The sequence below is a fragment of the Diadema antillarum genome, unplaced genomic scaffold (genome assembly GCF_040938485.1).
Source record: "Diadema antillarum isolate AM-2024a unplaced genomic scaffold, OU_Dant_1.0 seq00002006_RagTag, whole genome shotgun sequence".
Taxonomy (NCBI): domain Eukaryota; kingdom Metazoa; phylum Echinodermata; class Echinoidea; order Diadematoida; family Diadematidae; genus Diadema; species Diadema antillarum.
The window spans coordinates 1061-18374 of record NW_027272662.1 but is presented as its reverse complement, the minus strand read 5'-3'; the positions used below and the strand labels follow the sequence as shown (position 1 = coordinate 18374).

General features: G+C 38.1%; 1 protein-coding gene across 1 annotated transcript; it reads right to left on the bottom strand.

Annotated features, from left to right (window-relative positions):
• Positions 1–3080: 3080 nt before the first annotated feature.
• Positions 3081–15887, bottom strand: LOC139713578 (proteasome assembly chaperone 3-like; the record flags this gene model as incomplete). The annotated part of the gene is made up of 4 exons (XM_071625293.1): positions 3081–3775; positions 13074–13232; positions 14530–14610; positions 15786–15887. Coding segments are annotated over 3 exons (330 nt in total), but the record flags the coding sequence as incomplete, so codon positions are not given.
• Between the last annotated feature and the right edge of the window lie 1427 nt (positions 15888–17314).

Genomic DNA, 17314 nt, shown 5'->3' with positions numbered 1-17314 from the left:
TTTCAATTCTACTTCACTGTGCGGAAGAGTGTATCTCATCTCTTACCCTATCTGAAATCTTGTACCATCGCACTTGGCACCGTGCACAATTCATCTTTTTAACCCTATACTTGCCACATACATTTCCTGTTTGGCTGTACATTGTATGTGTGTGAAATTAGTTCACATTTGACCCATTGGCATAAATGGGGCTAACAGAAGTGTAACATACACCATGCGCTATGACTCCTTGTATAAAGTGGCTTTGCAGCAATTGACATATTACACAGTACCTCTTTCCTGTAGGGGCCAATCGAATCTGAAATCCTCTCCCACATTTTTCTTGCTAGATTAACCCATTAGAACTGAACCGTCCGAAACCGCCCGTTTGCTTTTTTATAGTTTTATGCTTCACTATTTTTATTGTTCTCGTATAGAAGATATAATTACGTAATTTTAAAGAAGTCAAAGGTCAACCAAAGTATGTCAGAATTATTTCTGTGACACCCAAATCTCGTGGTAAGATCTTAATGGCTTTCAAATAAACATAACTGATAATAGACAAAAATAAACATGCAGTGATCTATTTTGCATAATTTAGAAAGTTGTCGAAATGAGTATTGCTGTACCTTCCAGGGAATAATATGCCATTATATACAGAATCTTCAGTTGCTAAAGGGTTAATCAGGGAATCCAAAGCTCGATCAGCAAAGTAATCAGTGGTCACTAAAAAGGTGAATGCCATCTCCCAACCCTCATGCAATAAGTTTCCCCTAAAGATCTCCTATCATAATTCATATTTGAAATCCGTTACCCAACATCTTGATGACACTGTACGTAGGTCAGTGTACTTTTCTCAGTCCGGATGGATGAAACATACCACAATTTGACTGCAGACAAAACTGTAGATGTTTAGAAGTGTGTAGGGATTTTGTGACCCAGATTTTGGGCCATTGGAAAAATTGTGTTCAGGCAACACACAGGGGAAGTATACAGTACAACGTCCAAGCGTGAATGAATTTCGTCATTTGAAATGTTGATGGTGTAGAATGATCTGAGGAGATCTGCGATACAAATGGTCGATTTATTGGAATGTTACTGTACATAGTCGACTGTACATATTGAATAGATTGTTGTACACTGTATGATGAAATGATATGTAAATACTGCTACTCTTAAATGTGAAGTATTTTGTATTCACTATATGCTGGTTTGTTGAGCTGGTTATAGTATGATGATATATGTTTGAACCATTAAAAGTCATTGTGCAAACTCATCTGCTTGAGACTTCATTGCACTTCTTTGTGTGACCATGTCAAATGTAAATTATTTTGTATTGTTCACACATTAATTTCATAATAAGAAATTTGTGTTAAAATAAAACTGGATGTTTCATGATATGAAGTGCAAGATTCTCGCATAGCTGCAAACTAGTGTGTGTTCACCATATCAAAATGTTTATCCTTCGTACAAAAGAAAATATGAGAAGTCTCTAACTTTTTTTCATTTCATCCACTGTAACGAGTAATGTGCTGAATGGCCTAAATCTGAATCTGCAACTAATTCATTGCATCAGACAAAATCTGCTTTTGGGGTTGGCAGGGTTTCATAACATCCCCTGCTCATTGGACATGACATGTACCACATCCGGCAAAAACAAACACAAACACACACACACACACACGCACACACACACAAAAACAAGCATGTACCCCAAATAAAAACAAACGTGCAAACAAAAAGAAAAATGTCACTTCCGTCAGAGTGCTTTGCTTTTGCAGGCTGTAAATACTGTGACAAAGTTTGCCTAACTGGGAGGGGAAAAAAACACTGTATGAAAAGCATAGTGGGTCCTGTTTTGAGATATATAATGCAGAGATCATCAAGTTGGAGATTGTATCTTGCCTGCATTACATTTAATGTTTTATGTTTATTAATATATTACATGCTTTGCTAACTAAACATCAATTAGGAAGTTCGTAATGGTTAATCTGTTGCCAAGCAACAAAACTTTAATTTGTCTCCTGGTGACACCAACTGACAGAAATACACTAATAAATCGTCGCTGGGGTGACAAGACCTTGTATTTGAATTTTTGTAAAAATTACTCTTTTTGATTAATGGTCAAATAATAGGTCAAGTGATGTCCTGGCAAAATCCCAACTGTCTTACCCCAAAAATGAAGCCGCCATCGCATGTCAAAGGAAAGGCTATCCCATTCCCTATAGTGCTTTGGCCACCATGTTTTTTGGCTCTCCTGAACATTTGACATTTTGTAGATACGAGGTCTTGTCGCCCCAGCGACGAAATATAAATTCAAATTCAAATGTAGTCACAGCTGTCAACCTTTCCCCAAATGCCCATCCCAAACCACTGGTTCTATTAAAAAAGCTTATAAAATGTCTGACTAGTGTATGATGATCAAGGGCAATTTCGGTATACCGTATGGAGCTCCTACACATACAAAAAAAAAAATAATAAAATCAGCATTTAGTTTACATCTTATAGTTAACATTTATGCTTATTACAGTAGGACCTCAATTAACTGGCCGTCGATTATCCGGATTCTCTGTTATCTGGACGTCTGTCAGACACTTTTTGAAGTTTTCAAGTACAGTATTTTTTAACAGTGCCAAATCTCACTCAAAAGAAACGCACATTCAATCATTCATCGTGCAAATACACAATGGGACATATTCCAATCATCGCAGCGGAACAGTTCATGAGATGACGTCAATGACTGGCGCCGTGCTTGCCACTGGCACCAAGTGCATAGCAGTGGTTACAGTACAATACAGCAGCACTATTTGATGATTCGCATTATCGATCTCATTGCAACTGACTGATTATTTACGTTGATGTAGGGCAATTTGTCAATCAGGTGCAATAAAAACATCTTGACGGAAGAATTTCATGAATTTGAATCGATCTCATTGTCGTTTATTATCAATCATAAGAAATAATACATGTACATGAAGGGAGACTTTACTTATAATTATTTTGTTTAATTTTCATACCAATTTATGAAGTTTGAAACATGATAATGGAATGCAGATAATCATGATATTAGTGAATTGGTAATAACGTGTGTTCCCCTGGCAATTGCTAAGCATGATATGCTAGAAAGTGCTGTATTTGAGCAATTCTCTCTTATCCGGCCAAATCGATTATCCGGACGCTCGCCGGACGGTACCGACGTGGCTGGATAATCAAAGTCCTACTGTATATTGTTATGGAAAAGCGATTTTGGTGTGAGAATCACAGTTGGTACTCCACAAGCCTTCATTACCTGGGTTCACTTATTAAGACACACATTAGTTACCACAAACCGTTTGAAATAAGGTGGTTGTAAGTACATATTGCAATGTGTGTGCACCAATTTAGAAGACGCTACAATGTGAGCCTGCAAAAGGAGCGAGACGGCAAATCAGCAAGCTCAGAAAAATTGCAGTTTAGCATCAGTTTGATTTGACACATCTTGATAAACAAGACTTCTAGATGGACCCTGAAGTCCAATGTCAACCTACTGGTGGAGAAATGCCAACTGAAGTTTGAAACAGTATGTCTCCAATGGGTCACTGGATGCAGGCACAGTGAATATGATATGACTATTATCAATGTCCTGCTAGCGGCAGGTGGGACATCTGCACGGCTAGCTCTCTGTCGCGCCCAACTGCCAGCAATGTCCTGCTTTGATGGTAGCACGCAGATCACTGCTCATTCAACCCCTGAACAGGAGGACCAGATACATTCACCATGGCTCAGCTGCATTTTCTGCCCTAACATCTCTCTCTCGCTGAAATGAAGAAAAATAGAACAAATGGGGAAAAAAGAAGAAGATGAAGTTATCTCACACAACAAAAAATTCTTTAACCTATCATGATCTACAAAAGTAATGATGATGATGTTGTCCACGAGCACTATTAAGAAAGACTGCATACAAGTCAAGATTACAACAAACTTACACAAGTTTTTTTTTACATAAAGCTACATGAAGCTTGGCAATACATACCAGGAAGGGGGGATCCAGGAATTCCATAAAGAGGGGGCGCCTTTACAAAATTAAAGGCCCCCCCCCCCATTTTTTTTTTCGTTTTAATTTTTTTTTTTTTTTTTAACAAGACATTAGGGGGCGGTTCGCCCCCGCCTGGATCCGCCACTGCATACCAACTTTGATGGACACAGTATAACAAAAAAGAAACAAAAAAGAAAATCAATACTAAAAAAAGGTTGGAAACATGGACAGGGTTCTAGGTATTTGGTCAATAGCAAGAGGCAAGTAAGAATGTTGATGGACTAATTATGGGGTAGCTCCATGGGCAAATGATGTGGATTCAACACAAACAAATACATGTATATTCTGAAAATAACTTGTAGAATGATAAAGAGGCAGATAAAGTTACAATTAGATCGTTTGGACTCGGGAACTACCGACAATCCTATTCACAATTTACGTGTATTTCATTTTCAACAGTACATGTGACCCTTAAAAACATTCAGAATCAGCAACAGCAGTCTGGACCATGACAATTTTCTCATTGTAATGAAATCTCATCAAAACAGACTCCCAAAAGTTGCTAAAACTAGAACTATCACTCATTGTGATTAATATACCCCCACCCACAACTGAGGAAATTAGCTCAACCAGGATTTTTTAAAACTTTTTAATGAAAAAAAAATTACCAAGGCAATGCACTGTCCAACAGTAAATAAATGTATTGCTCACTGTTAGTCAAATGTCCCACATCTCAAGTCTAGTGCTCAAAAACTGAGTGAGCAAGATAAATAAACTGACGATTTCTATGGTTTTTATTAAAAATTGTATAACCACGGCGCAACACAATGTTGGATATTAAGAAAAAAATGAAGTTTTGCACAACTATATATGTATCATAGCCATCACATGTGCCAAATTTCAAGCCAAATGCTAACAGGATGAGGGGCTTAGTTGAATTCAAAATATCAGTGTATCATTTTCATTCAAAATATACTGTTACCATGGCAACACATTTTCAACACTGACGAAAGAGTTTTTGCACATCTAGGTAATGTAGAGGTAACATGTGCCAAATATGAAGCCAAAACGCTCTAAACATAGAGAGTAAGAATCTAATTGAAATGTTTGTATGATTTTCATTCAAAATGCACTGTTACCATGGCAACACACTGTTCGAAAATGATGAAATACAAAGTTTGCATATCTCTGTACTACAATGGTTGCATATCTCTGTACTACAATGGTTGCATGTGCCAAATTTCAAGCCAAATGCTCAAAGACTGAGGGAGTTACCTGAATCCACAATATTTAGGTGATACGCTATCAGCGTATCACCTATTGTGATTGTCAAAATTTCTCTTTTTTTTTATTCTTCTTTCTTTCTGCCACATTTTGTGTCGTCAATATCTCAACAATGACATTACGGAATAACATGACATTTTCAGTCAACATGTCTCATAACAATATCTAGCCACAATAAGGTTTTCATGACAGTAACATATCTATGACGTCATCTAGGCGCCATTTTGTGATTTTCGGACCTTGTCACATGATCGATCATAACTTCATAACTAGATATCATTTCTGTATCATTTTCGGTGGACATAAAGTTCAGGTCACGCTCTATCTTACATTTTAACGCTAGTTACCCAGGTCATCATTACGTGCGCGTTTGCGCGCGTCAAAATTTTAAAAGGCTCAAAACGACTTCCCAATGGGAAATCTCGAAGTTTCAGACAATTTTAAGCGTTTCAAACATTTTCTCGCGTGCGCGTCCGTCCGCGCAATTTCGCGCGCAGAGGGCGTAACTAACATGAAAATGCAATTTTTTTGACCGATTTGGATTTCTGATACTTTGAGTAACAATATTCATTGATTTCCGATCGATTTTGACCTATAACAAAGGAATGCACTGGCGTCAAAGTTGAAATTCCGCGCGCGCGTCTTTCTGCAAATATAGTGAAAAAACATGTCTTTGTTTATTTCGCCATAGCTCTTTAAATCGTCCATTGACCCTATATTTCTCTTGCATATTACAAAAGCATATGAATTGGAAATAACGTTTCAAGTACCAATATTGCCAGGAAAACTCATGACGTCATCATCATCATCTGAAATCAAAAAAGTGGAATTAATTTTTTTGAGGTACTATTTCTGACATTCATTTACTCGTATCTCTGTTGTTTAAGCTCAATATTATCCCAAATTCAGATATGTTGTACTTTGAACATTTGCCTTTTAAGTCCATGTCATGCTTTTGATATTTGATGACGTCATCATACCTTTAATTGTGATTAAAGGTAAAGACGCAAAATCGGACAAGTTTACGTGTATTGTCTATGGGAGGTGATTTTTTTTTAAACCATGCATTGACTTAACAACGTTTAAGCACCTTTATCTCATCTGATTTTGCTTCATTTCCTCTGAAACTTTAGTATGTTGTAGCTGAGACAATAAGCTGCAGTAATCATGCATTTTATTCTTGAAATCTTTTCATCAGATTGACAATTTTGCAGTTTAAAACTGAAAATGAAAATGGAATGTGGACAAAACGATTCCTCATGTATCTTTCACATACATAAGTTTACGTTCCCCATATTTTCTCGTCGAGACGTATGGCCGAGTGGATAAAGGCGACGTCTCAGAGACTTGAGGTTGCGGGTTCGAACCCGTCAAGATCACGAAACAAAATACTTAGCTATTTTACTTGTTTTTTCTTCAATTTTGTATTACATATTCGTCCATGTAGAAATCACGTTCGTATATAAACGCACCTATACACACACACAGACACACACACACGCCATATCCCTCTTTTTTGTGTGTTGGAGACCACATTGCTTCGACTGCAGCAAAATTTTGCAGGTTGACTTTGTCAAACCGATCATAGTATGTAATGACGACGACTGAGGTGTTGTACTTTGAACAATTGTCTTTCAAGACGATGTCATTGTTTTGTAATTTGATGACGTCATTACACTGAAAATTGTGATTAAAGGCAAGGTATCAAAACCAGCCGATTATAGGTTTTATGTCTGCGGGACGTATTTTTCCCAAGTTGCCAGAAATGGCATAGCGACCTCAGTCGTTACAAGGCCGCTTTTCCGTCTAGCAATGCAATAGATGTTCACACGGCCACGTTAGTTGAGTGGGCATTGACTTTCCCCCTGTTATATCTATACATTGTTGTTGTTTTTTTGTCTTACCATTTCCGTGGATGACCCGTGGCCGAGTGGTTACAGAAACGGTTTCGCATGCACGCTCAATATAACTTCAAGGTGCCTATATCACATTCTTTTCTTGTCGATCACAGATGACCGTCATCTGATGACCACAAGCGTATCACCTAACTCGTCCTCAATGTGACGAGTTTTCATGTCTCGTTTTATATTGATTTTCATTCAAACTATGCTGTTACCATGGCAACACAATGATTAACAATGACGAAAGGTTAAGTTTGCACATCTACATACCATAGTGGTTAGGTGTGCCAAATTTCAAGCTAAATGCTCAAAGACTGAGGGAGTTGGCGGAATCCACATGCTTTTTGGTGAAAAATTGTTGTTACCATGGCAACGCATTGTTCAACAATAATGACAGATTAAGTTTGAACATCTATATGCTATAGTGGTCACCTGTGCCAAATTTCAAGCCAAATGCTCAAAGACTGAGGGAGTTAACTGAATCCAAACTATTTTTACATGATTTTCATTCAAAACATACTGTTACCATGGCAACACATTGATCAACAATGACCAAAGACTATGTATGCTCATCTACGTACTACAGTGGTCACATGTGCCAAATTTCAAGCTTAATGCTCAAAGACTGAGGTAGTTACCTGAATTCACAATATTTTTGTATGCATTTTAGTGAAAAGCTGCTGTTACCATGGCAACCCATTGTTCACCACTGAAGAAAGATTAAGTTTGCACATCTATATGCTATAGTGGTTGCATGTGCCAAATTTCAAGCCAAATGCTCAAATAGTGAGGGATTTAACTGAATCCACGATATTTTTGTATGATTTTCATTCAAAATATGCCGTTACCATGGCAACGCATTGATCACCACTGACGAAAGATTACCTTTGCACATCTACGTACCACAGTGGTAATGTGTACCAAATTTCTAGCTAAACGCTTGAAGACTAAAGAAAGTTAGCTGAATCCACAATATTTTTGTATGTTTTTTTGTTAAAAAAAGCTGTTACCATGGCAACGCATTGTTCATCACTGACGAAAGATTAAGTTTGCACATCTATATACTATAGTGGTCATGTGTGCCAAATTTCAAGTCAAATGCTCTAAGACTGAGGGAGTTAACTTCATCCACAATATTTTCGTATGACTTTCATTCAAACTATGCTGTTACCATGGCAACACATTGATAAAAAATGACGAAGTAGTAAGTATCCACATCTACATACAATAGTGGTCACATGTGCCAAATTTTAAGCCAAATGCTTGAAAACTGAAGGAGTTAGGCTAATCCACACATTTTTGTATGATTGGTAAAAAAAAATTCTGTTGCCATGGCAACAGATTCATCACCACACACATCAAATGTGTTTTGCACAAATATACATTACATTGATCGCATATCCCAAATTCAAACTGAATTGCTACAAAACTAAGAGATTAGAGCAATCCACAACATTTTGTAAGATTTATATGAAAATCTTCCATTGCCATGGCAACGCATTATGAAATAATCACGAAAAAGGTCTCTTGCACATCTGCCTGTGCTAGCGGTCGCACATCTGCCTGTGCTAGCGGTCACACATGCCAAATTTGAAGTTGATTGCTCCAAAAATGAGAAAGTTGTTCGATCCACAAGTTTTTATGAAAATATGCCGTTGCCATGGCAACGCATTATGCGATACTAATAAAAAAGGTGTCTTGCACATCTACCTTTGATAGCAGTCACACATGCCAAATTTGGGGTCAATTGCTCAAAAAATGAGAGAGGAGTTCGATCCACTACATTTTGCTAGATTTTTTTAAAATTTGCCGTTGCCATGGCAACTCATTATGCAATACTAACGAAAAAGGTGTCTTGCACATCTCCCTTTGATAGCAGTCACACATGCTAAATTTGGGGATAATTGCTCAAAAAATGAGAGAGTAGTTCGATCCACAAGTTTTTACGAAAATATGCCGTTTCCATGGCAACGCATTATGTGATACTAACGAAAAAGGTGTCTTGCACATCTACCTTTGATAGTGGTCACACATGCCAAATTTGGGGTCAATTGCTCAAAAAATGAGAGAGGAGTTCGACCCACAAGATTTTGCAACGGACCGACCGCCCGACCGCCCGACCGCCCGCCCGCCCGACCGACCGACCGACCGACCGGCCACCCGACCTCAGGATGATTCCTATATACCCCCCCTACACACTATGTGTGGGTGGGGGTATAAAAATAGACATAAGTACATAGTAGTAAAGAGGGTCCCAACACATAATGCTTCTAGCATGTATTTGTGGCAAATACAAAGTATTTTGAATAGCGTAATGTTATACAAATGATGCACAGGATAGAGTGCGTTAGTGTAGGCGTAGTGCACTCGAGGGTATTTACAATTGTGAAACATGCACGAGGCGAAGCCGAGTGCATGTTGCACTACATTGTAAATACCCGAGAGTGAGCTACGCCTACACTAACGCCACGAAATAATCCTGTGCATCATTTGTTTTATAAAATGGGTCGAAAATTCGAAAACTAACATCATTTTTCAGCGTTTTTCACGTACCTTTGTGGGTCAAGACGTCCGAAGATGTTCGTCCCAAACTTTTACGCACGTCGCACTCGCGGAAGTCCCGCACATACAGTACAGTGTGTATAAGTATAATGGGGGGTTGGGTTTCCGGACACCCGCATGAAAACTTACTTATTTTACATAGAATATGCACCCTTTACCTTAAAGACTTGATATAGACTCCTCATATAGGCCTACTAGACAACATACTCTGAAAACGGCGTGAGAATTAACCTGCTAAATCGTTGGATTTGCTCTTCAAAGTGACTCCATGTACGCGTCCGGTCCCATAACGCTTGGTCTACTGTACTGTACAAAGTGTACGTATAGTACAGTATACGTACGTACGCCACATATGTTATGCACAAGGGAAGACAGGCCGGCCGGCCGGCAGCCCGAACTAGAAGTTGTTTACAGGATTGACAGCGCGTACGCGTATGCATGCAATTCATCAAAGGAGCCGCCGCGCGCACAGACGATCGGCAATCTACCATAGGATTACAGGCAGTGCAGTTGTACTGAAGTAAAGGAAGGAGGTGTGTCTCATTTCAGCGCTTCCTATTGGCTACATTCTTGAACCCATTTTATAAAAACTTATACTGGACAGCTAATAGTGAAACCATCTTACTATTGTACACGTATACGGCATATTATACATGTAGCGAGTCATTTTTTTTGTGTGTGAACCCGGACTTCCCTACAATTCCACAAATGGTTAAATTCGTGACTGTGAAATGCAGGACAGAACAGAGAAATGTTGGCATACACATAGAATTCACATCAGGAGCAGAGTTGATATTTTCGCATGTTGCTAAATTCACAAAAAAACAACAACACCCGACTCACAAAATTCGTGAAATATATGGCTTATATATTATACAGTACCATAGTTTACTTGTGGGCCTGTGAGTTCAAACATTGTGTATGAAGAGATAGGGGGAGGGGGAATGCTTCACTTGTTTCCAATGACAAGCTGAGCATTCAAATCTTCCAAACAGAGTGGAAGTGTTTGCCAAAGAATAAGAAGCATTCTCTCCTATGATGTCACATGCACACAGTGGTAGATAGTTTGCTGTATTCTGCATGCTACAGACATGAAACTCACATATCCTGCACAGTGAGTGTTACAGAATGTACCTCTCCACCTCGAAGTGTGATAAGGTGCGACGTGCACTACGTTTGTTTACAAAATGATTTACAAAACATACACCTGGTTGTGATTCTTGAAGTACATTGTATGTATGGGAAAGCCGAGCATCCCCCTTCTTTCGATCCTATTGTGTATCATCTACTTGTACCCTTTGCCCCACATAATGTTGATCACATAGTGGCCAAAAATCTGATATTTTGATATAACGATATAATGACGTACAGCTTCAATATTGTAAATTTGTTCATGGGATCGGCCTCGAAAGGCCAGTGGCCTACTGCTGATTATTACAACCATTACTCAAATTGTTATGTTAATCTCCATCACACACTTTTTCATTATGACTATGTAGGGCCTACTTACTTGAAATAATTTTGGTTTGTATATGTATATTTTGATTGATTGTCTATCTGTATGTTTTTTAAACTGAATTTGTGGAAATAAACTTGAATTGAATTGAATTGAATTACGTCCCCTAATATTTCACTTTGATATTTTCAATGGCTTCTCAAAATTAGGCAACATATCACAGTATTATTATTTTATTATGCAAGCAGTCACCACATCTGCAGAAATACCATCCAAAGAGCACATAAAAATTACAGAGAAGCTGAACTCCAGACCAAGATAGAAATACAATTGATAAATCCATGAGAAATTGTCTACACAATATCTTGGGGGTATGACGACAAATAATGTAATAATGTAATGTCTTAGATATTTTTGAATTGAACAATTATAATATCAGTGTATTTATATTTTAAAAATTGCACTCCTCCAAGTCTTTCTTCCTTGTTTCAGTTAAATAGTGCTATCTATTTGTATTGTTTGAGAAATCCTCTGAATTATCATTTACCTCTTAATAAAACAAATGTTGGTTTATATTCTGTTTTGTACAGAGGACCTTTAATTTGGAACAATTTTGCCACAGGCAATTAAAATGAGTCCATCTCTAAATGCTTTTAAACGAAGATTTAAATCATTTTTATTGGAAAAAGAAAAGTAATCTACGTATTCGGGTATTACTCTTTGTGTGTGTGTTTTGTTTTGTTTTTGTCTTGTTTTTATGTGTCTATTGTATTTCTCTCAATATGTGTTTTTGATTACTTTGGTTCTACTTTCTATGCACATGTATTTGTTCGACTTAACATGACTTTTATTATAAATGCTTTTGTTATGGTGGCAGCTGCTCATAAAACTTTGTTTTTCTTGCTGTCTCCACATTCTGTTACATTTGTATTGTCAATCTGAATTCAATTATGTACCTTGTCTGGATGTTTTTCATCTGTTTGAATGAAATAAACGTGAAACGCGAATTGCGAATTGAAATAATCTGTCAACCCTTTGTGCATTCTGAATGTCTCTTATCACAGCAAACCCCATGGCGTTGTACACATTGTCCCAATTCCCTGGCACAGAAAGGGTTAACTGGTATCACACCATAGATTGAAAGCACAATATTAACAAGAGATCCAACAAAGCAACAAAACAATAACTAGTAAAAACCCTCAAACAGTGAAAGTTAGTTGTCAAGTACCTTGAATAAAGAAAATTAAACAAAAATACAAAGACGGTTTATCTTCAAGAGTAAGGAAATTACTCTTTGACACAAAGAGTTTGTTAACTCCTGTGCTACGGGGGGAACCCCCTGTGTGCCACATTATTCTGAGACACCAACATAGTCATGCTTTGAGAAAACATTCTGTTTTTTTTAATCCATGTAACTTCTATATATTTCTGTTAAGCTGTACGTGCTGTGAGCAAAGATGCAGAGAAAATGCCAAGCTTTGCTTTGATGTGAATTGTAAGACAAAGCCATGACCGTTTTTCTTTGAAATGACCAGTAGCTACATGAGTGTAAAGGCATGACTTTTGCAAACAAAACAGTGACAGAAACTTTGAATTGACGTGCAAAATCTATTAGGGAACACCGCTTGATAGTAAATCACCACATAAAATGCAAGCTATATATGAGATGAACAGAATGAAGCAAGAGAAAAGCTTTCATTGTACTGCCGGCATTTGGCAATATATTGATCTGTTTGGGCGGGTTTGTGGGTATGAGCAGAATAAACGAAGTTGGCACGCCGTCAACTGAGTCGGATGTGCGAAATTGGCACATAAAGAGTTGATACCTCAGTGACCCTCATGAGCAGAGTAGCATACTGAGGACCAGAAAACTCACCAGTCTTGTTTCTCATAACAGGTAGTCTTCAATGACCTTCTGAATGCCCCTGAGAACGGCTGGCGAGTAGTCTTCCAGCGCCAGACTCAGGAGGAGTGGCTTCGACTCCGACTTTAGGACCTTGCTGGCTATGTTCCGGGCGAACACATGGATCACCGGCTGGAGTGGAGTGATGCAAAAGGGAACAAGAAGAATGCAGCATAAAATTACCAAATAGGGTGACCCACAGGGTCATGAAATCTGTCATCGATCACTGGTCAGTTGATCTGCCTCCTGTCATGTCACTCTCAACAACTACTGCTAGCAACTTTGATTTACTTGTCACGCCTAGAAAGTCTCTTACCTCAGTACCAATCACTAGTCAGCAGACCATCTAAATTAATTTTGCCTTGCGTCATGTTTTGTACACTAATGTCTTACATTGACTCATCTTACACTCTTTAATGATCTTCTACACACCCCATATAACTCTTCTCCCTACACGACGCAAACATCGACCATTCGTCCGTGACAAAGTTCCTGTCATCTGGTTATGTACAAAGTCACCAACATGTGTGACAACACCACTGTCCCTCACATGAGCCACAAGGCTCCCTGTTGGAAATAATATTTGATCAGTAATGATTACACAGACGTGCTCCATGACAAACGAGTGCAATGGAAGCTTCCAAAGTCAATCTTATTTGAAGTGGAATGTATTCTGGACTGTGCATTATAGTATCACAATGAAGAACAATTTCATGGCATCAAATCTATAGGAGAAAATCCAGTGGAACAGACAGTTTTTACACTTTATTATTTACTTTAAACAAATGATGTAAACAAGCTGCCTGCTCATTCACAGACTGCCATGTAGCCATTAAAGGACAAGTCCACCTTCAGAAACATGTGAATTGAGAGACTTCAGCAATATTAGTAGAACTCATTGGTGAAAGTTTGAGTAAAATCGGACAATCCATTCCAATAAATGTTACGAATTCTTCAAGTTTTAGTTCCGGGATTGCTGGATGAGAAGACTACTACAGCTTGTGATGTCATAAGTGTAGAATAATATAAAGAAAATATAAAGAAAAATCAACATATTTTCACTTTTCTGGCATAATATTAATAAAAGAGCACATGCAGGGGGAGTGATATTACCCTTAACATATATATCAGTTACAAGTTGAGGGAATGTGTACTTCTTTCATGAAATCAAATTTAGTGTAATTTTCTTTATATTTTTCTTATACTGTTCTACGCATGTGACATCATCATCTGTAGTAGTCTTCTCATCCAGCAGTGATTACACAGAAACTTTATAAATTCATTACTTTTTAATGGATTGTCTGATTTTCCTCAAACTTTCACGGATGTATTCTACTTGTATTGCTGCATAATCTCAATCCACATGTATATGAAGGTGAACTTGTCCTTTAAAGTTGATGGGTGCCTCCTCATTCAAGATTATTCTTACCTCGTCTCTGCCGAGTAAGACATGAGTGGAGTATGTCTCTTCCCTCTTATCAAGAGGCAAGGAATCTTTGGTGACATGGATCTGAAAAATATGAGAACACAAAGGGGGATTAACAGTAATAATCGACAGAAATACATTAACACTTCACTAGCCCACACATTCAGTAATATTGCATTTTGCCCATTATTAATAGTACATCTGATATTGATATAAATTGCTGCCTACACAAGTTCAAACTTCAAGTTCCTTTGCTGTCAGGCAACAAAGATGTCATTCTAAATAGTCTATAAAGTTAAGAATAAGGGCTCTATGCTACACAATCTTTTTTTGGGATCAAATCTAATAATTTCACTCATTAAGCATATTTTGAGTCCACATTGAAACCTTACGCAAATGTGATGCTACTTTAATGTAAATTGACATATTTGTGAGTGGATATTTTAACAACACTGTGCATTTGATTTCAACTGAATTATTCTGTCTTATTCATCTCCATTTCTCCAACCCAGAGTATCTTTTTCAAGTTGGAAAGCAATTACAGGAAAATAAGCAAGGGCTACAATTATCCGATGTAACATGCATAGAATAACAACTTTGGTGGAAATATCGAAGAAAATAATATACATTCACACTGACTATTTCGTGACCTTTTTCCTGACAGCAATTTCTTCTCTACACACAAAAAAAAAAAAAAAGAGAGAAAAGAAATAAAATCCATCCGTCACTGGCTTACACTTTCACTTTATTTTAAATGTAAATTAATCATGTATTCCCTACAACTTTCATAGATATATCTATACTGCCTACATTTTATGGCCCCTTTTATTGTCATTCAAGTACTGGTAATAAACTAAAGGGAGAGGGAGACGGGGGGAGAGAAAGATTAACAATTTGAACAACAGGTAAGCAAAAAACGAAAGCAACAGCTAGATGAATATCAACTATGCCATAAACATTCAAGTGTTTGGTTTCATATCCAAGGGCATTGTTCATAATTTATATATATCACAAGGTAAACTGGTCTCGCAAGTGTGATAACACTGATATCATACCGACATGAAATTTTTCTCACAAAATGGCAGTAATTCGACAAAACGTCGTATTAAAACGACATTGTTTTTTTTTTCTTTTCATAAATCTACATACCGGTATTCATTTTGTGATTAGTGCACGTCACTACATACAGATTAAAAAAAAAAAAAAACTTATGTTATAGCTTGGACTGATAAAAAAGAAAATAAAGTTGTGATACTTACGAGTGTCCCAAGTTTCTGGTATTGTGTAACAACAAGAAAGGATCTGTCTTCAAAAGGGGTGAGAACAAAGTCTGTGTGCCTCCCATCCAGAGTCACTGCACCCTGAAATAGGAATCGCAGCGGGGATAAACATTTTTGAGAAACTTAATACAATGTCCAAATTTAGTCTTAGATATGACATGAACACAGAGGCTTGCCACAACATTCCTATCTTGACATTGTTCTGCCAAAATACATTTTCACAATCTGAAAACTAGGCCAAGGTGGAAACATCTTTCAACATCTTTCATGGCAAGAGCGTTGATGTTTCATTGAGCTGACTGTTACTTGGCATGCTATCCATTATTGTAGATCCCTAGCTGGGAAGGACAATTTTTTTCTCTTTTTTTTTCTAACGAACCAAAACTTGAGTGTATGTCTGTTTGTGGGGGGGGGGGGTTGCACCCCCCCCCCCCCCCACAACCCCCTCAAAACTGATTTTCATCATATTAACTTTCAATTCCTCTTTCAACTTTCAATTGCATAGACCCCCCTTTTTGAAATTTCATAATGTAGTTTATAAGTATCCCGCAAAAAGTTAAAAGCTGAATTTTCAACTCTGGAAACCAAAACTAGTATTGAGTGAATTTATACCATCCCTTTAACTAGTTATAAAGTTTTTAGCAAGAAGCGTTTCTACTCTAGCCGTCTGGCTATCTAGTTACTAGCTACTAATGTAAACTACTCACCAAAACTATACCATCCCTTTAACTAGTTATACTTTGGCAAAGCATTTGTACTCTAGCCGTCAAGCTACTATCTAGTACTAACGTTAGGTCCAGGGGCCGCGGAACGTTTTTCAGTTCGGGGGGGCTGCACAGCCGGAGGGGGGGGGGATGTGTATCAAGGTCAACAACCCCCCACCCCCCGCTTTAGACGCACCGGCGTAGCCTGGATAATGATCTTGTGATCTTTGGAGGATGGTGGTTACTATATGCGAGGAAGCCAAGCGACCGATCCCGAGCGAGCGGAGGGAAGGTGGGGGGGAGGGTATTGGAGGGGATGTTCCCCCTCCCACGGGGAGAACTTTTTGCATTTTGATGTTGTAAATGCTGCAATTTTGATGCATCTTTTTGCGTCTTTTATTGACTTGAAACCCCCCGCTTAGACGCACCGGCGCAGCCTGGATAAGGATCTTGTGATATTGGGAGGAACAGTGACTATGCGAGGGAGCGAAGCAACCGAGCCCGAGCGAGCGGAAGGGGGGGGGGGGGGAGGGTGTGTTCCCCCTCCCACGGTGAGAACTTTTTGCATTTTTATGTTGTAAATGGTGCAATTTGATGCATGTTTTTCAGTCTTTTATCGACTTGAAATGGCCCCACTTGTTTAAGGTAGCAGGATATTTTGATGTGGATTATTATTGAACAATTTGTCTATAAAGTGGTAGCATTTAAATAAACTTCTTGTATTAATCTATTGTTACAATTAATTTCATGAACATTGTCTGTTAAGCAATCAAACAGAAAAGGCATGCTCACGAGTGTGTATAT